The following is a 26267-nucleotide window of genomic DNA, read 5'->3' as shown; positions in this document are numbered from 1 at the left end:
GTATTTGATCTTCTGCTTGCATATACACACGAAGGGGGTTCAGGCACTAGCAGGTCTGCACATATGTTGACCTGGGAGATCATAAAAATCTCCACCCTTCAACCACCAGGCGCCGTCACTATGATTCGAACCCGGGACCCTCAGACTGACAGTCCAACGCTTTAACCACTCGGCTATTGCGCCCATCGTCCATACCTGCAATTTGTAGTATTATCTTGGTGTATAGATACACATCTATGTGTTGTTGTTTTTTTTCATGTGCAGAGGTATGTTATTATCCCCTACTGAGGGGATGGGGGAGGAGGAGGGAAGTACCCAGACACTCACCAGGAAAGGGGACAAAAGCGTGACGCATGCTGACGGCCATGTGGGTGGCCGTGGCCGGGTCGCTGACATGGGCAGTCTGCGGGATGGCGCCGCGCATTGCCTGCAGGCGAGAGTTTCCTCCCTTCCCCCGAGCCTTGCTGGCAGGGTGAGAGGACCCGCCGTGCAAGGCTGGGGGACTCTCTCCGATGACGTCTGTTGGGTCAAGTGAACAGAAAATGCTTGAGTTAAGAAAGAAGGTAAATCTTCTTCTGCGTTCGTGGGCTGCAACTCCCACGTTCACTTGTATACACACGAGTGGGCTTTTACGTGTATGACCGTTTTTACCCCGCCATGTAGGCAGTCATACTCCGTTTTCAGGGTGTGCATGCTGGGTATGTTCTTGTTTCTATAACCCACCGAACGCTGACATGGATTACAGGATCTTTAACGTGCGTATTTGATCTTCTGCTTGCATATACACACGAAGGGGGTTCAGGCACTAGCAGGTCTGCACATTTGTTGACCTGGGAGATCGTAAAAATCTCCACCCTTTACCCACCAGGCGCTGTCACCGTGATTTGAACCCGGGACCCTCAGATTGACAGTCCAATGCTTTAACCACTTGGCTATTGCGCCCATCAGAAGGTAAATCAAAATACAATCATATATATATAAAACCTCACATTCACACACACACAAATACACACATTCACTCACTCTTTCTCTCTCTCTCACACATACAAACAATAATCTGCTTCTCCGTCTCCCAAATCTGAACCCACGAATTCCTCCATACCCCCAACCCTTCGCAGTGGAGTGATGGCCTTGAGGTAACGCGTCCGCTTAGGAAGCGAGAAAATCTGAGCGCGCTGGTTCGAATCACGGCTCAGCCGCCGATATTTTCTCCCCCTCCACTAGACCTTGAGTGGTGGTCTGGACACTAGTCATTCAGATGAGACGATAAACCAAGGTCCCGTGTGCAGCATGCACTTAGCGCACGTAAAAGAACCCACGGCAACAAAAGGGTTGTTCCTGGCAAAATTCTGTAGAAAAATCCACTTCAATAGGAAAAACAAATAAAACTGCACACAGGAAAAAACACACAAAAAAAAGGGTGGCGCTGTAGTGTAGCGACGCAGCTCGAATTTCACACAGAGAAATCTGTTGTAATAAAAAGAAATACAAATACAAATACCCTTTCCCCCTCACACATACACACACAATATTCTCCTCCAGTCAACTCAACCCACAAACTTCTCCGTGCCCTCTCCCTCTCTTCCCTCACACACACACACATACACACACACTACTATCCTCCAACCAACTCTTGACCCACAACCCCCCCCCCATACCCTTTCCCCCCTTACACAAGCAAAACATCAAATTTTGATATTCACCTCCTCTTTAAGTCTTACCTACAAACTCTTCCATGCCCGACCCCACTTCTCTCTCTCTCCCCCCCCCCCCCCTCCCACAGACACACACAATATTCTCCTCCCAACCCCATTAACTCCCCCATGCCCCTTCACCCCCTCACACACACACACACATGAACACACATGATATTCTCCTCCTCCCAACTCTTAACTCAACTCCCCAATGAATCATGATTAACACTTTGTGCCCCCCTCACACACACACACACACACACGAGCGCACACATAACTCTCCTCTGAATCATGATTAACACTATGTCCCCCTTCTCTCTCTCTCTTTCTCACACACACACACACATGAACACACACACACACACAACATCCTCCTTGCAACTCCTAAACCACAAACTCCTCCACACCCCCACCCAACCCCCTCCTCTTCCCTTCCCTTCCCCCCACCCCACCAGAATCCTCCTCAACCCATTCTCTGACACTCGTGCACCTGGCAGGAGGATGTCAAAGTCCCTGGGGATGTTCTGCAGGTTGGGCTCCATCAGACTGACTCTCCCTGTTGCCGTGTGCGTCTGGCACTCGCTGAAGATGCGGTGCATGCCCAGCGCCTCACTGTACACCTTCCCCTTCTGCAAACGGAAGAGCAGGGTGCTCAGGGACTTCAGGCTATGCCATGTAAGGACCTTGTAAGGACTTAGTTACAAGAACACCCCCCCGAAAACAGAGTATGGCTGCCTACATGGCGGGGTAAAAACGGTCATACACGTAAAAGCCCACTCGTGTACACACGAGTGAACGTGGGAGTTGCAGCCCACGAATCAAGTAGCCCACGAATCAAGTAGAAGAAGAAGAAGGTACAAGAACCATTTTCTCTTAGCGATATATGGCAAACTGCACATCGTGCGTATCTAATGCTTATCTTTTGAGCCTTTCTTCAGCCAGTCCCCATATTCTTCTTCCTCCTTAAGCCAACAATCCTCAAATGCAAACGTCCTTGGCATTTCTAATGGCTCGTACTGACTCGAACAAGCACTGGCTATTCTTTCTCACAAAATAAGATTATGAAAAATGAATTTTTCTAGGCAGCCTTATCATCTGCTGTGTCATCTTCCTCTTTTTTTTTTGCTTTTTTTTTTTTTTTTGCTGTTGCAAGGCCCTGGAAAGACCTTGGTGTAAAATTAAGTACTTGTAGGGCCTTACTTGGCAATTCCAAAATGTCAGGACATGTAAGGACTTTTAAGAACCCTGAGAACCCAGGAAGAGCAGGCTTCATACAGGAGGAATGTCATTATAAAATTTAAAAAAAGCAAAAACAAAAGATATATATATATATATATATATATATATTATATATACTTTTCAAAATATTGTCAGGTCAGGTCATTAGATCTGCTACTGGTAACCTGTAATCCAGTACAACCTGTTCAGGGTCGGGTTGCCGGCGACTAAACCGGCACTCCCACCGCTCCCTTCCGGGACTGGTGAGGCGGGTGGCTAGACACCCTTATGGAGATCCATAAAAGGGCGTTGGCTCAGGAGAGCCACCGACGGCCATCTAGCTCCACCGTGCTGTGTGCATGCCACACGCAGTTGGCCCCCGGGGTGTGTCTACCCATGCATGCGAAGTCTGGATCCGGCAGAATCTGCGGAAGAAACCTATCGGTTCAATGGAGAGGAAGGCGGTTACAGCAACGCACTGTGGAGTACAGAGAGCAAGATGAGACACTGAAAGGATATCTTGGTCATCCACTGCATCCGTGCTCATCCTCCAGTCGTCTCGACTTAGTCTTGCCACTGGAAATTGGTGGACCCGGACGAGAGTGTGAGGTCGACGTTGCGCAACTCCTCTTCACTTTAAACAAACTCATAGGCGCAAGTCATCAGTCATCCAAAATGACCTTTCATCCTTCATCATTTCATCACCCCCAAGTCCTGTGGCGACAGGCGAGCGACGAAACAACAAGTGTGGGTACACTGGCAGTCACAGCCGCAGACCTGCACGCAGGCGGCTCAGGCCATAGGGTCGTTCTTCGTCGACAGGAGCAGCGATGGAGCTCGGCAGCCGTCTGAGCAGCCCTCTTTAGGAATGCACTGCTCACCTCCCTGGCATGAGGAAGGGGCTAGAAAAGGTGCCCTAAAAACTGCCTGCTCCATATCACCCTGGCCAGCATACCGCGGCTGGCGGGGACCCTACATCAGCGGTCGAAACAACAAGAAAGAAAAGAAAAAAACAAGGATCGTTCCTCTCACCATTGGTGCTTGGAACATAAGGACTCTCCTGGACAGAGATAACGCGGACAGACCCCAAAAGAGAACGGCACTAGTTGCATCCGAACTCGCCAGATACAACATTGACATCGCAGCCTTGAGTGAGACTCGGCTTGCAGGCGAAGGCGAGCTCTGTGAACAGGGATCTGGTTACACCTTCTTCTGGAGTGGACGAGGAAGTGAAGAGCGACGTGAGGCTGGCGTTGGTTTTGCAGTAAAAACAGCACTTGTCAGCAAGCTAGCTGGAATCCCAAAGGGAGTCAACAATAGGCTTATGACCATGAAACTCCCACTGGCATCTGGCCAGAAGCACCTCACCATTGTCAGTGCCTACGCCCCAACCATGACCAACCCAGATGAAGTGAAGGTGAAGTTCTACGAGGACCTTCACTCTGTCATTGCTGCTATCCCTAAAGCAGACAAGCTCATCATTCTTGGGGACTTCAATGCTAGAGTTGGCTCTGACTACATCTCCTGGGATGGAGTGATTGGAAAGCACAGTGTGGGCCACTGCAACCCAAATGGATTGCTTTTGCTTCAGACCTGTGCAGAGCACGAACTGCTGATAACCAACACAGTTTTCTGCCTCCCTACCCGTAACAGGACGTCATGGATGCACCCTCGCTCAAAGCATTGGCATCTCATCGATTATGTCATTGTCAGGAAAAGGGATAGGCAAGATGTGTAACAAAGACCATGCGTGGCGCCAAGTGTTGGACAGACCATCGCCTTGTAGTCTCGAAGCTGAATATTCGAATCCAGCCCAAGAGACGCCCCCAAGGCCAGAAGGCTCCAAAACGGCTCAACATCGCTAAGCTGAAAAACATCACCATCAAACAGTCCTTTGTGGAGCTGCTGGAAGATCGTCTGGAATCCGCCTCTCTGGACAACCAGAATGTGGAGTCTGACTGGAGGACCCTGCGCGAGCTGATCTATAGTACAGCTTCAGAGACCCTGGGACCCATGACCAGAAAGCACAAAGACTGGTTTGATAAAAACTGTGATGAAATCAAGCAGCTTCTGGATGAGAAACGCTGTCTGCATCAAGCCTACCTGAGCAACCCAAAGTCCACATCAAAAAAGGATGCGTACGATGCCATCCGCAGGACTGTTCAGCAAAAGTTACGCCAGATGCAGGATAAGTGGCTGAGTGACAAAGCTGATGAGATCCAGGGATATGCTGACAGGCACGATATGAAGAGGTTCTATGATGCCTTAAAAGAAGGCTACGGCCCCACATCCTCAGAATCATCCCCCCTCCTCAGTGCAGATGGGAATACTTTGATCACCGAGAAGGAGAAAATTCTCGAACGCTGGGCTGAGCACTTCAACAGTGTCTTAAATCGCCCTTCCTCCATAAATGATGAAGCCATAGACCGTCTCCCATAAGTCCCCATCAACGAAGCACTGGACGATCCGCCAACACCTCTTGAGACCCAGAAAGCAATCCGTCTGTTATCCAGTGGCAAAGCACCTGGCTCAGACTCCATACCAGCAGAGGTCTACAAGGATGGAGGCACTGTGCTGACTGAGAAGCTCCGTCAGCTGTACTCACTCATGTGGAAAGAAGAGACGATCCCCCAGGATTTCAAAGATGCATCTGTCATTCACTTGTACAAGCGAAAGGGGAACCGGCAAGTCTGTGATAACCATCGGGGCATTTCCTTGCTCTCCATCGCAGGCAAGATACTTGCCAGGATCCTACTAAACCGCCTCACAGCACACCTTGACCAAGGTCATATGCCTGAGAGCCAATGTGGATTCCGGAAAGAGTGCGGAACCACCGACATGGTGCTTGCTGCAAGGCAGCTGCAAGAGAAATGTCAGGAGCAAAATGCTGATCTGTTCTCCACCTATGTCGACCTCACTAAGGCCTTCGACACCGTGAGTAGAGAGGGACTGTGGAAGATCATGGCCAAGTACGGATGCCCTCGGAAATTTATTTCCTTGGTCAGCCAGTTCCATGAAGGCATGCAGGCTCGAGTCCATGACAAAGGCGAAACATCTGCTCCTTTTGCTGACACAAATGGTGTCAAGCAAGGCTGCGTCCTGGCTCCAACGCTGTTCAGCCTCATGTTCTCTGCAATGCTTACTGATGCCTTCAGAGATGGCGATGTTGGAATCAGCCTAAAGTACCGAACAGATGGCAAGTTGTTTAACCTCAGAAGGCTTCAAGCAAAAACGAAGGTCATGACAGACATCATCAGAGACTTTTTGTTTGCTGATGATTGTGCCCTCAATGCTGGATCTGAAGCTGACATGCAGCTCAGCGTCGACAAGTTTGCCACTGCCAGCAGGAACTTCGGCCTTACCATCAGCACGAGGAAAACTGAAGTTCTCCATCAGCCAGCCCCAGGGAAACCCTACGTTGAGCCCAACATCACAGTCAACGGTCAGAGACTCAGTGCGGTGGAGCGGTTCACATACCTTGGCAGCACACTGTCACGAAATGCGACCATCGACGATGAAGTGAACGTCAGGATTGCAAGAGCAAGCGCAACTTTTGGTAGACTCAATGCAAATGTCTGGAACAGAAGAGGCATTAGTCTTGAGACCAAGCTAAAGGTCTACAGAGCAGTAGTTCTCCCCACACCACTGTATGCCTGCAAAACTTGGACAGTGTACCAACGACATGCCAAGAAGCTGAACCACTTCCACACACATGCCTCAGGAAGCTACTGAACATCAAGTGCCAAGACAAGACCCCAGACACAGAGGTGCTCGCAAAAGCCACCCTTCCCAGCATCTTCACCATCCTGATGCAGTCCCAGCTTCGCTGAGATGGACACGTGGCGCGCATGCCAGACCATCGGCTGCCCAAAAGGCTCTTCTATGGCGAGCTGCAACAAGGGAAGAGATCACATGGAGGTCAGAAGAAGCGCTTCAGAGATACTCTGAAAGTCTCTCTGAAAGCGTTTGATATCAACCCTGACTCCTGGGAGGAATCTGCAGTGGACCGTGACAAATGGCGCGCTGCTGTGCACAAAGGCGCCAAGTTGTGTGAGGCCAACAGGACTGCTGCAGCTGTTCAGAAGAGGCAGGCCAGAAAGTCACGGGCAAACAAGCTCCCTGACAATGGTATGCCTGTCTTTGTCTGCCCCAACTGTCAGCGAACATTTCGTGCGCAGATTGGACTATTCAGCCATCTGCGCATTCACAGATAGATTCATGAGCATCCTCCCCCCCACCCCACCACCACCCTCCCCCCATCCCCCAGCTGGATGACAACGATGGTCATCATCGATCTCGATGGACACACCACCACTTTTCAAAACCTTTGACTCATTGAACAGTTTTATGTACCTCACCCGAAAATGCTTGGGCGTCAAAATTTGTATCATTAAGAGATTACACATTCCTACAGATGCATAAATTGCAGGCAAGAGGACTAACTTCAACAGTATTTTTGACTGTGTCCACACATGTTAATCTGGAGGCAAAAACCAGTCGATTTTTTTGGTATATTTTCTGCTTCTCCACATCAATATGGCCAAAAGTCAGAGGCTACCTGCACAGCAAGTTCTGGATGAAATTTCTATCGTTTCTGAGTTATTTTTGCCGTGACTGGCTCACGTGAACGGTGCATGTCAACAACAGTGTCTGACCCAGTTTCTTCTCAGTTGCAAGGTGGGCAACACAGAATTAGATAAAGGGGCCCTATCGTGGCTACATAACGTTCTGAATTCACTGACTTTGTTTCAAACTCTGTGTCTTTTCCTGGATTTGGTAACAAGTCATTAGAGTGTGCAAATTTTGAACAAAAAAATATGGATACTTTCATCATCTCACTGTATGACAGCATAAAAAGGGAGGAAGTTTTATATTGTGTCCCCAACAAACCAATTATGTTACTGATCAGTCTGGAAGTTTTCAGTTAACAAATCCTAACATTTGATTTTTTGGCGATTTTATTTCTCACCCATACAAACGGGTCGTCCGTGGGGGCAAATCAGGGGGAGCTAACTGGCAGTACCGAGTGCGCTAACAAAAAAAACCGTACAAACCATGAGGGGGTACACATGCTTCGTCAGGGCGCTGCTGATCCGGCGCCACTCCAGCACGATGGCTGGAAGACGGTGGAAGCTCTGCAGTTTCTCCAATACGTCTTTGGAGGTGCTGAACGAGGGGCCCTTGGAGTGCCGACCCCCACGAGGGGCCCGGCGGCTGGGGCCCAGGGTTCGAACCGCTTTTTTTCCAGCAGCACAGGAGGAGGATGCGTCGCCGTTGACCGGCAGGTGGAGTTCCAGGTATAATACCTGAGAGGAAAAAACAAAACAAAAAAAACAAAACAAACAAAAAAAAAAACCAACCAGAGTGAAGGGGTGGGACTCTAGACTAAGTGAATGTGAGCTGTTGTGTGTGTGTGTGTGTGTGTGTGGTGTGTGTATGTGTGTGTGTGTGTGTGTGTGTGTGTGTGTGTGTGTGTGTGGTATGTGTGTGAGTGTGTGTGTGTGTGTGTGAGTGTGTGTGTGTGTGTGTTTGTGAGAGAGAGTGTGTGTGTGTGTGTGTGTGTGTTTGTGTGTGTGAATGTGCATGCTAACATGTATGTGTACGGGCATGCGCATTTGTGTGTTATGTACATAATTATGCTTGCATGATGTGTATGTGTATGTGCATGTGAGTATGTTTGCTTTCATGTTGTTGTTGTTGTCTTCAGTTTAACATCTGTCAACTTGAAGTGATATTAGATGGAAAAAAAAACAACAACAAAAAACCCAAAAAAACCAAAAACCAAAAACCCCAACTGGACGGGGTAGGGGTTGTGGGAGGGGGAGGGGGAAGAAGTGTGTGTGTATGTGGTGAAGGGGGATAGGAAGAGACAACGCTGGGGAAAAATGGAAACATTATAAACGCCAACATCAAACAACTACAACAACTATAACAAATGTCTTATAGGACTACGCAGCAAACCTTCTGCAATAACAACTAACACATCGGTATTGTTAAAAACACATTCAAAAGAACTTTTGGTGATTGTCTGGAAAAAAAAAAAAATTGATTCTGACATTCAAATATTACATGATTGCTGGAAATATGTTCTCCACATAAGCATTTGACATCTTTGCTGAACTTAGTTATAAAAGCGTTCAGCTTTATCCTGTTTGATAATGTATGGATCTGCCTTAATCTTATTGAATTACTGTATGTAGTTGACTGATTAATAGTTCCCGGTTGTTGAACATTAATTACACAATGGTTTAAAGCTTTGCCGTTTTGCTGATATAATTTCCTGACTCTGCTCCATGATGTTTTTTTTCTAGTAATCAATAACCCTCTTGTACAGACAGAGGCACATAAAGTTCTATGGTTCCCTGTTTGTTTTTTGCACCTTTTCTTGCAGCCCTGTCAGCCCATTCATTATAGAAAATACCAAGATGTGAAGGAACCCAGAAAAAAGTAATATGTCTTCCATTCAAACTTAAAAGATGTAAAATGTGGCTGATTTCTATTATAATCTTGTGCTACCATGTATGTGTACGGGTATGTGCATTTGTGTGAGTACATATGCTTGATGCTTGCATTGTGCATGTGAGCGAGCATGCATGCTTTCATGTATGTGTATGGGTATGCGTGTTTGTATGTGTGTGTGTGTGTGTGTGTGTGTGTGTGTGTGTGTAGGTATGCTTGCAAGTATGTGTACAGGTATGTGCATGTGTGTGAGTACATATATATATATATATGTATATATACGTATACATGTGTATGTGTGTGTGAGCGAGTATGCATGCTATCATGTATGTATACGGGTATGTTTGTGTGTGTGTGTGTGTGTGTGTGTGTATGTGAGTACGTATGCTTGCATGCATGTGTACGGGTATGTGTACGCGTGTTTGTGTGCGAGTACGAATGCTTTCGTTTACATGTGCAGTGTGTGATTCATTTGAGTCTTGTCACCAAGGTCAGGATCTAACGAACCCACAGATGGATGACAAGGACTCAACCCCCAGACTACCTTCACACTGAGACAAACAGCTAGGACTGCATCCATCTACACGACAACCAGAACCCTCCCCTCCCTCCCCCCTCCAGCACCAGATGAACAGCCAGGACCTCAAACCCCCTCTTCATAAAGCCAGGACTCCTTGCAATGCCAGATGGACCTCACAACTGGACAGACACCCAAGATTCCATCCGCTCAAGCAAGAAAACCTTTGTAATCATCAAGACCCAGCCCTGAACATAACTTGACATTAAGGGCACGGGCCGTAAGTTCGTTAACTCTCCCCACACTGAAGGCGTATAGACAGGAAATACACCATAAAGTAATTTAATCAATATCTAAAGTATCTTTCTCACATACTGATGATACATTACAATGGAGATATGGCACAGTAAATAACATCAGTTACGTCAAAGAGTGAAACTTTGTGTAAAAAAAACTAACAAAAAAAAGAAATAAAAACAAGAGAGGCAAGGCCTTCAAGACTCACTTGTGATAAATTAAGTCCCCTAGCATTAATTACAGAGTAATTTCCCTTTTTTACTATCTGCACCAAAACGTTTGCAAAATAAATAAAAATTCCATGCTTAGCAAAAGAAGTTCCTGTTTGAACAAAAAATGATAATAATGACTCCTCTTGTTGTTGTGTCAGAATAAGAGGTCAAAGTGCCAAGTTTAGAGAATACAAAAAATATAAATATAACAGTAAATGCAGTTTGCATATAATTAGGCTTCATTTTTTATTTTTTTGTGCCCATCCCAGAGGTGCAATATTGTTTTAAACAAGATGACTGGAAAGAACTGAATTTTTCCTATTTTTATGCCAAATTTGGTGTCAGCTGACAAAGTATTTGCAGAGAAAATGTCAATGTTAAAGTTTACCACGGACACACACACACACACACACACACACACACACAGACAACCGAACACCAGGTTAAAACATAGACTCACTTTGTTTACACAAGTGAGTCAAAAATGACTGAACAAACAAAGCAAAATAAGTAAATGCACTAACCATTCGCCACCAAGTTCCTGTGTGAAAAACACTCCCCTGTGCCAACACTCTCAGTCACACAACAGGTAGGGACTATTAATGTTCATGTCAAAACAGCACAATGGACTTGTTTACTTCAAACTAGGTCAGGGGGTGAAGGTTAATCATTGTTCTCTTGCCCAGGAAACTGGCTGCAGCTGTCAAGCTTTGTTACAGTGTGAAAAAAAGGTCTTTTTGACATGACCCATGATGTCTACTAAAGTCGCCTATGACGGTGAAAGATTTAAGGGCACAAGCCATTAGGTCGTTAACTCCACCCACACTGAATTTGAAGGTGTACAAAAAATACACCTGAAAGTAACTAAATCAATATCCAAAGTCTCTTTTTCAACAAACATTACAATAGAGAGATGTGGCTTAGTAAATGACATCGGTTACATCAAAGAGTGGAAATTTGTGTAAAAACACTAACATGGAAAAGATATAAAAGTGACTGAACAAGCTAAAGCAAAATAAATGAAATGCATTCACTAAGAGGGAAAGAGGGAAAACGAGCAGCGTTGAGTCCTGACCTGAGCGATGTCATCCGGGGAGGTGAGGGAGAAGGGGTGCCCGGCCAGGACGTATGCCTCCTGCTCCAGCGCCGAGAGTCGGGCCATCATCAGGTTCTTCTGGCTCTCACATTCATCCTCACTGAACCCTGTCACACACAGACACCACACAGCAGCAGCAGCAGCATCAGCATCAGCACCACTACACACACCGTATTTAAAGAATACAGCAAATACACAACACAGGAAAGCACTGACCATGTTACGAATCAGCGCCCATGACTTACAAATCGAACAGGGAAGATATAAAAATACACCGAAAGAACAAAGACTGTGTGATACTTGTAACAGTTTAGAAGATGAGATTCACCTTTTAGACAAATGTGTAAAGTACAATACTTACAGACACAGATTCCTAATCGATATATGTCGTCCAAATGCAAAGCCTAGTGAATTGATCCTTCTAACAGAAATACAGCCAAGGCTGGCGAAATTTGTTCATGAATGTTTCTCTTCTTAATATGCTCATGTTTATGTTTCATTGTGTCTTATAAACTTTAAGGTTTTATGACAATAAAAAGTATTCTATTCTATTCACTCTGACACCATTGGCAAAGAAACTTTTTCATCAAATTATAGTGCTCAGGGCCTCAACGACCACTAAGGCCATCTCAAGGCTGTCGCCACGTTAGCATCTACTTCCAGTCAAAGGTTAAAAAAAAGTACAATAAAAACTAATTGATGCTTCAATCTTTACACTAAAAAAGTTATAAAAAAAACAAACCCAAACTTCAAGAGCTTAATTAAAACAATTTTACCGTATATAAGATGCTTCCAGCTACAAAGAGCACTAACAATAAAACAAAATTATTGTATTATCTGACTACAAGGTGCTTCCAATTATAAGGTACATTGGCAATGAAACAGGTTACAATATTTTACTGACTACAAGTACAAAGTGCTTCCAGTTATAAGGTGCACTGGCAATGAAACTAAATTATTGTCTTTTATTGACTAAAAGTGCTTTCAGTTATAAGGTGCATAGGCAATGAAACTAAATTATTGTATTTAACTGACTACAAAGTGCTTTCAGTTATAAGGTGCACAGGCAATGAAACTAAATTATTGTATTTAACTGACTACAAAGTGCTTCTTTTATAAGGTGCACTGGCAATGAAACATATTTCTGTATTTTACTGACTACAATTACAAGGTGCTTTCAATTATATCAGGCACTTGCAATGGAACTTAATTACCATATTTTACTGACTACAAGGTGCTTTCAATTATATTTATAAGACTCATTGGCAATGAAACAAAATAACTGTATTTTACTCACTACATGGTACTTTCAATTATAAAGTGCATTTGCAATGAAAAAAAAAATGACTATATTACTCACTTAAAGGTGCTTCTAATTATAAGACACACTGGCAATAAAACAAAATTAATGTATTTTATTGACTACAATGTGCTGCTTCTAGTCAATTATAAGTTACATTGGCAATGAAAAAAAAAAAAATTCTACTAACTACAAGATGCTTCTAATTATAAGGTGCAGTGGCAATGAAACAAAACTACTGTATTTTACTGACTACAAGGTGCTTCGGATTATAAGCCCCACTGCCAATGAAACATAATTACCATAGTTTACTAATACAAGGCGCTTTGGATCATAAATATATAAGGTGTGTCCTTGAAATTTCAAAGAATTTCTTATTACAATAATACATAAACTTATTGTAAGGCACACATCAAAATGATAAAAAAAAGGAGTGAAACACTGATGGGTCACTCGTCACCACTACTGTAGCTATATCGAAGCAATGTCAAAACCCTGAGGTCATGATCCGATCTCTGTTTAAGTGTCGTGGCGTTTATTTTTTAAAATTTTCAATTAAAAAAAAAAAAAATCCCCTTGTCAAGAAACATGTACTCACATTCCACATCTGGGTCAATAATACAGCATAATACAAAATCATATTCCAACAAAACCAGTGAAGCATTACACAGTAGAATCTACTTCTAGGAAAAGTACATACTCGTAAACACTGACAATCGCTCCACTGAACTTATATCCTTCATCAACTGCAAGGTATTTTTTGTTTTGCAATATATATATATATATATATATATATATATATATATATATATATATATATATATCCCCTATCCCAGCAAACACACACACACAGCGAGACAGAGACACACAGACACTCTTTAACGTATAATCCCTCGGTCACTATACCACAAAATAGCAACATAATCTCCTGAAGCATCGAGGAAACACAAAGAATAATCCAGATTAATAGTAATAATACAGATTCCTAGAATGTACAAACATAATCATGAAAAAAAAAGCAGCATTATCAAAAAGTCAAAACATGTTACATATTATGGTGGATATTCTATGCTAGCCATCTGTCCCACATTTCTGCTGTTCTCATTCTCTCTTACATAGACAGAATAGCAGACAGACAGACACAAACATGCATACCCTACCACCCCCCCACACCCCTCCCTCTCCAAACATACACACATATACACAAAAGCGCACTCTCGCACACTCTCGCGCGCACGTTCACACACACACACACACACTCAAGGCGTTTATTTTCTCGTCTACTCTGTCAATCTCGGCCTTCTTGAATCCGTCCTGTTTACGCTCCTCCCCAAGTGAGTTGTCTGTGTGCTGTTTTTATTCTGATTCTTGAGAAGGTTTCATTTGTTTTCATCACCACAACACTTCCAGGCTAACACTGATACGACCAAAAACGAGAACATACCCAGCACGCAGACCCCGAAAACTGGCCAAAACAGTCATACATAATTAAATACTCACTCATACATAAGTGAAAGTGGGAGCTTGTTTATGTGTTTTACAAAACAAATGAATCTCTCTTGTTGATTTAATGAAGTATTCTGTATTCTCCAAGCCCACAAATGCAAGAAGTCGACGAGCTCACTCACCAAAGCCGTTCAGCTCCATTCTAGCCAGAGTCAGCACGGAGGGCATCTCTGTGTCGGTGAATGCTGCGGCTAGATCTGCTTCCATCATCTGATGCCAGAAATAGTCCATCAGGCGCCGAGCCAAGATGCTCTCCACCACAGCACGCATCCGCCCCGACCCAGCGCCCTCAACCGTCAGCCCAAGACTGCCGTAACCCTTGCTGCCGCCAATTCCTTTCAGACAAAGATAGATACATAATGCAGGTTTCTTTTTTTGCAGCCTCAACCATCAACCCCGCGCTGCCGAAAACCCTTACTGCTACCAAATCCTGACAGACATAGATAGATACATGTATAGGTTTCTTCATTTTTAGGTTTCTTTTTTTTGTTCTGTTTTGTGGTGTATTGTTGTTCAGCGTTATGTTGGGTTCATGCACTGTTCAGGCACCTGTTCCTTTTTTTTTCATGTTTTTTTTTTCTTCAGCATAACATACTGTGTAGTGTTCATGGATCAGTCCTCATGTTGTGACACCTCCTTCATACTGAATCAGATGCGGTGCTGTGTTCATGGATCAGTCCACATGTTATGACACCTCCTTCATACTGAATCAGATGCGCTGCTGTGTTCATGGATCAGTCCACATGTTGTGACACCTCCTTCATACTGAATCAGATGCGGTGCTGTGTTCATGGATCAGTCCACATGTTATGACACCTCCTTCATACTGAATCAGATGCGGTGCTGTGTTCATGGATCAGTCCACATACTTTTACACCTTGAAACTAAACCTGAAACTCAGTGTTGCATATCATCATACTCGATTGTAAAACTACGTACAAAATATGCACACACACACACACACACACACACATACACAAAAAAAAATCATACTGGTACACACAAGTCTGCAAATTTACCCATACCTTCCAACAAGGGCAGATCACCGGGCAGAAAGTTGGTCACCATGCTGTGAAGGGTTTTCTCCCTTGCCCCCGGGTCCAACAGCCAGCAGGCCACCCGCGGGTCCCGGCACCGTCGTCCCAGGACGGCGCCCAGCGACCGAGCCAGCAGAGTGCAGGCCGACTTGGCATCGAAAGCCACCACAGTGTGAAGGGAGCGCTTGTTCTCCGTCATCTGCAGGACATCCCTCACGGTTCGAATCCTCTGCTCCAGGGACAGGGACTGCGAGCATGGCGCCGCCGCCAGACTGTCGTCTGGTGGGGTTGTTGTCTCTGGTTCTGCTGGGGCAGAACGGTGGAGTTGTAATATTGTATGCAACGTCAGATTAATGACAACGTTAGGGTGGGGCAGTGGTGGTGACCTAGTGTGCCCCTGACAAGGTAGCGTGTGCTCATAGTATTTGAGTTTTAAAAAATGCACTGGGAATTTTTACTGTCTCCTCCATTACATCTCGAGTGCCAAGGACATGACCAGGTCTGCAATGATCCAATCCCTAAATACACCCCACAACCCCCTCCCCCCTCTCCACACACACACGCAAACTTAACACACACACATGCACAACACCTTCCACACCTCCATCCTGCACACACACACATATACCATAGTTAACACCCACACAACACACCCACCTATACACACACACACAACACCTTCCACACCCAGATAGATAGATAGATAGATAGACACACAACAACAACACTCGTGCACACACATTATACACTATGATAGTTAACACACACACAACACACCCACCTATACACACACACACAACACCTTCCACACCCTCCATCCTGCACACACACACATATACCATAACCCCCCCCCCCCCCCAGCCCCCTCCTCCAGATAACATACCCATCTATACACACACTAAACATCTTCTGCCCCCTCCATCCTGCACACACACACACACACACACACACACACATACACACACACACACACAACTGCACACACACCCAACACACACACACACACAACTGCACACACACACACAGAGTACACACGCACAAACCTGTGGTATCCGGAGAGAGGGAGATGTAGTAGGCATCCTGACCAGCCCAGGACACGGCCAGGCCCACAATGATCCTGCCCTCGTCTCCCGGCACCTCCAGCCCCCGCTGTCTGCTGCTGCCCTCCACCCCCTTCACCTCACGCCCACCTGTACACACCAACAATCTAAAATGTTGTGTGTTTTTTTTACCAGACTTCACCAAAAGTTCTTTTGAATGTGTTATTAACAACTCCAATATGTTATTTGCTGTTGCAGAAAGTTTGCTGCGTAGTCCAATAGGACATTTGTTATTGTTGTTTGATGTTGGCGTTTATAACGTTTCCATTTTCCCTAGCGTTGTCTCTCCCTATTCACCCTCCACACATACACACACTTTTACCCCCACCCCCCTCCCACAACCCCTACCCCCACGTTTTTTGTTGTTGTTTTTTTGGGTTTTTTTTGGTTTAATATCACTTCAAGTGGAAAGACGTTAAACTGAAGACGAACACCAACAACACTTTGATTATGACAGCACAGAACGGAACAGACCACCTGTACTCACCAACAACACTTTGATTATAACAGCACAGAACAGAACAGACCCTAACAGCACAGAACGGAATAGACCACCTGTATACACCCAGAACACTTTGATTAGAACAGCACAGAGCAGAACAGACCACCTGTACAACCCAACAACACTTTGATTATAACACTAACAGCACAAAATGGAACAGACGACCTGTACACACCAACAACACTTTGATTATGACAGCACAGAACGGAACAGACCACCTGTACACACCAACAACACTTTGATTATAACAGCACAGAATGGAATAGACCACCTGTACACACCAACAACACTTTGATTAGAACAGCACAGAGTGGAATAGACCACCTGTACACACCAACAACACTTTGATTAGAACAGCACAGAGTGGAACAGACCACCTGTACACACCAACAACACTTTGATTATAACAGCACAGAGTGGAATAGACCACCTGTACACACCCAGAACACTTTGATTAGAACAGCACAGAGTGGAACAGACCACCTGTACACACCAACAACACTCTGAGTTCGATTATAACAGCACAGAATGAAATAGACAACCCGTACACACAAACAACACTTTGATTATAACAGCACAGAGTGGACCAGACCACCTGTACACACCAATAACAACACTTTGATTATAACAGCACAGAGTGGAACAGACCACCTGTACACACCAACAACACTTTGATTATAACAGCACAGAACGGAACAGACCCTAACAGCACAGAACAGAATAGACCACCTGTACACACCAACAACACTTTGATTAGAACAGCACAGAGTGGAACAGACCACCTGTACACACCAACAACACTTTGATTATAACACTAACAGCACAGAACGGAACAGACCACCTGTACACATCAACAACACTTTGATTATAACACTAACAGCACAGAACAGAACAGACGACCTGTACACACCAACAACACTTTGATTATAACACTAACAGCACAGAACGGAATAGACCACCTGTACACACCAACAACACTTTGATTAGAACAGCACAGAGTGGAACAGACCACCTGTACACACCAACAACACTTTGATTATAAGTTAATATAACAGCACAGAGCGGAATAGACCACCTGTACACACCCAGAACACTGATTAGAACAGCACAGAGTGGAACAGACCACCTGTACACACCCAGAACACTTTGATTAGAACAGCACAGAGTGGAACAGACCACCTGTACACACCAACAACGCTTTGATTAGAACAGCACAGAACGGAATAGACCACCTGTACACACCAACAACACTTTGATTATAACAGCACAGAGTGAAACAGACCACCTGTACACACCAACAACGCTTTGATTAGAACAGCACAGAGTGGAATAGACCACCTGTACACACCAACAACACTTTGATTAGAACAGCGCAGAGTAGAATAGACCACCTGTACATACCAACAATGCGTTGATTAGATCAGTACAGAGTAGAACAGACCACCTGTACACACCAACAACACTTTGATAAGAACAGCACAGAGTGGAACAGACCACCTGTACACACCAACAATGCTTTGATTAGAACAGGACAGAACGGAATAGACCACCTGTACACACCAACACCACTTTGATTATAACAGCACAGAACGGAACAGACCCTAACAGCACAGAACAGAATAGACCACCTGTATACACCCAGAACACTTTGATTAGAACAGCACAGAGTGGAACAGACCACCTGTACACACCAACAACACTTTGATTATAACACTAACAGCACAGAACGGAACAGACCAACTGTACACACCAACAACACTTTGATTATAACAGCACAGAGTGGAACAGACCACCTGTACACACCAACAACACTTTGATTATAACACTAACAGCACAGAACGGAACAGACAACCTGTACACACCAACAACACTTTGATTATAACACTAACAGCACAGAACGGAACAGACGACCTGTACACACCAACAACACTTTGATTATAACACTAAAAGCACAGAACGGAACAGACGACCTGTACACACCAACAACACTTTGATTATAACACTAACAGCACAGAACGGAACAGACGACCTGCACACACCAAACAACACTTTGATTATAACACTAACAGCACAGAATGGAATAGACCACCGTACACACCAACAACACTTTGATTATAACAGCACAGAATGGAATAGACCACCTGTACACACCAACAACACTTTGATTATAACAGCACACAACGGAATAGACCACCATACACACCAAGAACACTTTGATTATAACAGCACACAATGGAATAGACCACCTGTACACACCAACAACACTTTGATCATAACAGCACAGAGTGGAATTAAAATCAGAATGGAATAGAATAGATTAGTTTAGAATAGAACCAGGGAAGAATAATGCAACAGAACAGTCTGCATACATAACAGCACAGAATGGAATAGAAATCAGAACAGAGTAGAAACAAGAATAGATTAGATTGGAAAAAAAATAGTAGATAATAATAATAATAATAATAATAATAATAATAATGGATATTTATATAGCACACTATCCAGAAATCTGCTGTAGGTGCTTTACAAAAAACACTTATGTTTACGAAACACATTTCATCAATGTTACATGCACACTGACTAAACACACACACACACACACACACACACACACACACATACAATGCATACATACATTTTAACATACGTATGTACCTAACAGCTACCCTCAACACATACACACACATAGGCACGCAAACATATATTAACAGATGTGTGTGTGTGCACGCGTGCGCGCACACACACACACACACATTCATATACATGCATGTAGTTATGTACACATACACACACATATATATATCTATATGTATATACACATAGTCAAGCACAGCTAATGCAAACGAAGTAGACCTGCCACAACTGAACTTATTGCTGAGGGAAAAGGTGAGTTTTGAGATGAGATTTAAAAGATGTATGGGAATCAGAATGACGTGAGTTTTGAGATGAGATTTAAAAGATGCACGGGAATCAGAATGACAGTGTTATCAGGGAGCTTGTTCCATGTCTTTGGCATCCTGAGAAGTCGAGTGCCAGAGGAAGAACGGAGCTGGCGAGACGGAGTATAGATATGGAGGAGTTCAGAAAGATACTTGGGGCCAGATCCGCTGACTGCAGAAAAGGTCAGAGTGGATAGCTTATATATTACAGTCTATTCAATCAGAAACAGGCAACCAGTGGAGAGACTGAAGGAGAGGAGAAACATGGTCAAATTTAGAAGCTCTGCAAATGAGTGTGGCAGTGTTATTCTGAATTCGTTGGAATCGGTCTAACAGATATTTGGGAAGATAATGGAACAGAACAGTCTGCAGCCCTCCACCCCTTCACTTCATACCCACCTGTGCATGACTCTTTGAAGAATAGCATGGAACAGAACAGAAAAGATCAAAATGGGATGGAATAGAACAGAAATGAATGGAATAGAATATAGAATAGAATAGAACAGAACAGAGTATGTCTCTATTACCAAGTGTACCACTGCCAGGAATACCAGTACTGCTGGGGTGGGGGGTGAAAGGGGGAGTAGGGATGTGGAGATAGCACATAAAAAAACACACACATGAACTGAAAATTATCATCATATACAAGTTTACATAAATCATGTCCCAAAATTAGCAACTTTTAAATATCACACAACAGCAACAAAATCAAGGCCTTGAGGCAACTGAGAACTGAAAGCAACAAATGCAAACCTCAAAAGCATAACTTCACATCATGTGAAGCACATCAAAATCATCACTGTCATCAACAAGGACAAACACCATTGTTTACAAATGACAAAGAGTTACTCACCTTGCACAAAATGGCTGCCAATGCCAGCCCCAATCTGCATGGGACTAGCCTTCTTCTCACAGGCAACAGAGATGGAGTACTGCTGCTTGCTACGCCACTCGCCTGCGAATGTGGCGAACAGCTGGGCGTTGGAACACACATCAATGATGCACAGCGAGTCCTGCGTCAGCGGTGGACTATCCAAATCAATGACGGCGCAGGCCCTGTCAGCATTGCTGTCTGGCAGTGGGTTGTTTGAGGACGGTGAAGTGTTTTTATCTTCCATTATGGTACTTGGCACATGAGGGGAATTCGTGCTGGAACGTACATGTGAAACATGACTGACTTGGTTTTCCTGCTCCTGTAGTGAAACGCCAACATCAGTGCTCTTCGTTTTCGTTTTATCTGAACAATTTTGAAGGAGGCTTTTTACCTTGGGTGCATTCTCCTTGGCGGTCTGTGAATTCTGTGTGGCTGTTTTTTTCTTCAGGGTGTGTTGTGTGCTGCGTGTTGCTTGTGAGTTTTCTTTGTCTTTTGCCTTTCTCTTTTTCTTGTCGTGATGGAAGCTTGATGAAGCATGAGGGGTCTGCTGACATGAACCTTGCCCTCTTGCCCGACAGGCTCGGAGGGGGGTGCGCCTTGCGGACACCAGCGGGGAGGAAGCCGCGGGTGAACTCTCCTCTGGGGGCGTTGGAGGAACAAACTCCTCACTGCTGCGAGGAGTGGAGGATGCCACATGCCCTGAAGGCTTTCTGACGATCAGGCTGGTCTTGTTCTTTCTGTCCAATTTCCATTCTGCTTCCACGGTGGTTTGTTTCGCAGCTGGTGAACTTTTTGGGGCGACTACTTTGCCATCGCTTGGTGGGGATCTCTTTGTAGTGGACTGCGTTATTCCATCATCTGGTTCCACTTCTGCAGTGCTCTTGTTTTGATGTGACATGCTTTTCTGTGGTACTCTTTCCTTCACCGTCAATGTTTCAGAAAAGGAGTCGGTGAACGGTTCGTCAGCAAATGCCTTCTCCATCATGGACATGGTGAAGGAGGTGGAGAAATCGTCACCGCTGCTCCTGTCTGACTGATGTGACTGCACAGTGGCAGTGTCAGTGTCAGCACTAACTGCCGGAATCTTTTCAGCACTGCCGTTGTTCCAAGAAGAAAAGGTATCACTCATAACAGCTGCAATGGCAAGGTCTTCTTGCATGTTGTAATCCCCTGGATTGTGTACATCATCTGAGGTCTGTGGCTCCTCTGATCGCTCCTCAGGATCTCTTTCAGCACACACAAGCCTCTCACTGCTGCCTGTCTTTGCTGCAGTGGTAGCCATACACTGGAAGGAGCCGTCAGCACTATTGTCAATCATACCTTCTTCCATATAAGCCACACGGTCATAGTTGCTAGCGGCTATCAGTTCCACTGAATCTTCAGCTTCTGAACCACCATCATCACAATCGTCCATCACACCCTCCCCATCCTGTAACTGCCTGTGTTCTGTTCCGTTTTCATCATTCTGCTTCCTTACGTCCCCTTCCAAGGTCTTTCCTTCTGTGCTTTTGCCGGAAGACAGGTGCCGGTCACTGCCAGAATGGGACAGAGAATCAAAAGGTGAGGCAAACATGTCCTCCGTGAAGCTGTCCTGACCACAGTCAGGGTGGGTGGGAGGACCGTGGACACTCCCGTGGGGAGGACTGGTCAGGGTGGGTGACGTGGATCCTGCACACTGGGTGGCTGTCTTGCCTGCCCTCCTCCACCCTGCTGACAGCTGCTTCTTGTCACTGTGGCTAGCGTCCACTTCTCTCTGGGAAACATGGTCACTGGATGATGCCGAGTCAGGCCTGCATTCAACAAAACGGTTAACCTCAGTGGTATCCCTTGACATCTTTTGAACAGACTGGACTGAGGCAAGCGGGGTGGATGCTGTGATGTTTTCGAACGTTTTTTCACTTGTGGAATGAGAGTCGTTCAAACGACCCAACAACAAATTATCTGTCTGAGTGTTTAGAATCAGGCTGTCATCAAAGCAGTCATAGTCTTGGTCTTGAACATGGTTGTCATTTGTTTGTTTCTCAGGTAAATCTGCTGCCACTGTGTTGCGTACTGTGATCAGAGGATCTGTATCTTCATGTTGTGGTTGTTCAACCATGATAGCATTAGAATTTCTGTCCTCCTTTTCGGTTTCCAAGGCTTGGGCATTGGTGTTACTGAGAACTGTGCCCAGTGATGAGGTGAGGCCAGGTTTCTTCTTTTGGTAACGCGAACTGACTTCTCCACCAGACTGACTGGTGAGTATGAGTGGGTGTGTGTCAATACACATGGCCTGTGAAGTGTTTTTGAACTGTGCTTTTTTCAAACAGTTCTTCCTTGGCGTGCAATCAGTAGAAGTCTGGAGCAATCCTCGACACGGAGAGAGGAGATCCTTTTCACCTGAATCCAGATCAGAGCTGTTCACTGCAGGCATGTCTTGAGAAGTGGTGGCAACAGCCGGTGATGGTTTGCTGTGAGCTGCGACAGCGTTTCCAGCAGCAGCACTTCCCTGCCTCTGAACGTCAGGGGAAGTTTTCCTGCATGGTTTCAAGGAAGGCGGAGGACTCACCACCACCTGGCCAAAAAACGACACGTCCTTTGGAGACTGGGTCTTCTGAAGTCCTGGCCTGCCTTCTGTGGTGCTGGCATCAGACAGAGGACTCTTCCTGCAGGACATGCTTTTACCACTACTGGCTCTTTTCAGAGCCGAACGACTGGACAGTGACCTCCTGCCCTGACGTTTCCCCACTGGGGTTTGAAATTCCCCAGGTGACCTCCTTTGGGGTTTGGAATGTGCACACTCTGGACTGGTCGCAGTTCCTTGCTGGCTACCAACCACCGCCGGAGACTCTCTGCTGGAAACAGAGCCATTCCTGCTTCCAAGCTGGAGGGGGGATTCCTTCAAGGGCACCGAGGTGTCTGAGGGACGATGACCCAGTAGGGTTCTGGACGCCGAGAGATCGGCGGTGTCGTTGTGCCCATCCTCCCCTGCCTGCCCCACCTCTCCTCCCCACTGGATCTGCACTCCCAGCTCCTGCTGGATGATGGTCTTGGCCTCTGTGATGATGGCTGTGGCTGCCTCCAGCTCTGTCACTCCCTTCCGCCCGGCCAGCCACATGCAGCGGGCCTTGCGGCGCTGCTCCAGCTCCCAGTCAGACTCCCCGTCCTGCTTCTTGTTGCTGGTGACAAAGCCATGATGATGACGACAGTCAGCAGTTCATTCATGTTGCGCTTTCAATCATCTCAAAGCGTTTTTTCCATACTACGTAATCCAGAACCAAACCACACACACATACACACACATACTTACACACATGCTCACACGCACACACTCTCACACTCACACACACTCTCTCACACACATACACACACACACAAACATGATGTACACACACATACACAAACACATAAAACTGAGGACTAACACGCACACACAAGGAGAGTTTGTGGCCCGTACCTACCCAGAATTGAGCTGACAAAAACCAATATAACACAACACAATACAACACAATTCAACACAGCTCAAACATAACCAAAAACCACACACCTCTGAAAAGGAGAGGCCCTGCGGAAGACTGTCTCCACCTCTTCCGGCACTGCGTGAGCCACGGAGGCCACTGTCTGGAAGCCGGCGTTGAACAGCACGCGCGCCATGGACCCCGTCAGCAGCGGGATCCGAACCAGGTCGCACAGCTCCCGCGTCACCCCTAGCGTCAGCCGCTGCTGGAACTGAGCCAAGAGGAGCTCCATGTTGCTCCAGCCCAGCCGGGCACAGAACACCGTCACCATGCCTGCGCAAACCAGCAGTTCACGTTTTTTTTTATATCTTTATATCTATCTATTCATTTATTTATTTGATTACTTATCATCGCCAGGCTGGGGAATTGTCCAGGAGAGTTAAACTGACAAACGGCTGACGTAATCTCAGCAAAACGGGGTGGTGGTGGGGGAGGTGTGTGCGTGTGTGTGTGTGTGTGTGGGGGGGTTGGCGTTGACGTCAAATGCTATGAATGTTCATCTTCAGTGACGAATTTTTCAGAGACAAATGTGTGCGGCGCTTCTTCGTATTTGCTGAGCGTGTGTGCATGTGTGTTTCAGGTTTCGCGGTCGGCAAAATCGTAGTTTTTCCTTACTCGGCCATAGTGCCGTAGTCAGGGGGCTTGAATCGCAGAAACTACAGACGAATCATAGTACTAGGCAGGTCTGGAGTTTCCTCTGAAAATTGGCCGCGGTCCAGGGGCTGCCATAGGCCCCTGGTGGGTGTGCAGGGGCAAACGCCCTGTTGTGGGATCCAGGGGGACAAAGGCCCCCTTGGTGAAAATGAAATTAGTGATTTTTTAAGAGGGTTTGGTGGCCTCTCCTCAAAGTTAAAACAATATTTCACAGTTTCTTCTATGACCCCTAAAAACCTTTTCCTCTGAAAAAAAAAAAAAAAAAAATCTCCTGAAATCATCTGTCTTCCACTGAAAATAGCAAATACACTAAGAGTTCCCCAGTCTGCATCACTTACAGCTACCAGACAGGCACTGAAGTCTGGTCAACCTGCCTGGGAACATGCAGTTTGCATTTTTGTTTATCTATTTATTCATTCACTTATCTATTTATCTACATCACTTATAGCCCAGACAGGCACAGAACTCTGTCACCATACTTGCGAACAAGCAGTTTACCTTTTTATTTATTCATTTATTAATGTATTTATCTTTCTGTTTATCATCACTTACAGCCCAACCAGGCAAAGAACTCTCTCGCTATGCCTGGGAACAAGCAGTCTATGTTTTTATTTATTTATTTGTTCATTTATTTATCTACCTATTTACTTACCACCACTTATAGCCCAGACAGGCACAGAACTCTGTCGACATGCCTACAAACAAGCAGTTTACCTTTCTATTTATTCATTCATTTATCTATCTGTTTATCATCACTTATAGCCTGACCAGGCACATAACTCTGTCGCCCTGCCTGTGAACAAGCAGTTTATGTTTTTATTCATCTATTTATTCATTATCACTTACAGCCCAGCTAGGCAGAACTCTATCACCAATGCCTGCGAACAAGCAGTTTACGTTTTTATTTATTTATTCAATCATTTATTTATCAATTTATCTATCATCACTTATAGCTCAGCCATGCATAGAACTTTTATCACCAAGCCTGCGAACAAGCTGTTTACATTTTTATTTATTTATTCATTTATCTGTTTATCATAACTTACACCCCAGCCAGGCAAAAAACTCGGTCACCATGCCTGCAAATAAGCTGTTTACGTTTTTTTTTTATTCATTCAATCATTTATTTATCGATTTATCTATCATCACTTATAGCTGAGCCAGGCACAGTACTCTTTCACCATGCCTGCGTGAACAAGCAGTTTACGTTTTTATTTATCTATTTATTCATTTATCCATCCATTTATCATCACTTGTAGCCTAGCCAGACAAAGAACTCTGCATGAACCAGCAGTTTACATTTTTTTTTTTTTTTTACCATGTCTGCGTGAACAAGCAGTGGACATTTTTATTTATCTATTCATT

General features: G+C 45.1%; 1 protein-coding gene across 1 annotated transcript in view; it reads right to left on the bottom strand.

The window, feature by feature from the left end:
* Positions 1–26267, bottom strand: part of LOC143298298 (DNA polymerase theta-like) — a 75376-nt gene that overhangs the window by 12004 nt on the left and 37105 nt on the right. Inside the window, exons 17-25 of the mRNA XM_076611116.1 lie at positions 24278–24521; positions 20731–23909; positions 16380–16526; positions 15325–15639; positions 14422–14634; positions 11473–11600; positions 7967–8218; positions 2185–2323; positions 328–519 (exon numbers count right to left, since the gene is read on the bottom strand). Of these exons, the coding sequence (XP_076467231.1) occupies positions 328–519; positions 2185–2323; positions 7967–8218; positions 11473–11600; positions 14422–14634; positions 15325–15639; positions 16380–16526; positions 20731–23909; positions 24278–24521 (4809 nt within the window). The remainder of the gene's footprint in view (positions 1–327; positions 520–2184; positions 2324–7966; positions 8219–11472; positions 11601–14421; positions 14635–15324; positions 15640–16379; positions 16527–20730; positions 23910–24277; positions 24522–26267) is intronic.

The sequence above is a fragment of the Babylonia areolata genome, chromosome 23, assembly GCF_041734735.1.
Source record: "Babylonia areolata isolate BAREFJ2019XMU chromosome 23, ASM4173473v1, whole genome shotgun sequence".
Classification (NCBI taxonomy): Eukaryota; Metazoa; Mollusca; class Gastropoda; order Neogastropoda; family Buccinidae; genus Babylonia; species Babylonia areolata.
This window is presented reverse-complemented; position numbering and strand designations above follow the sequence as displayed.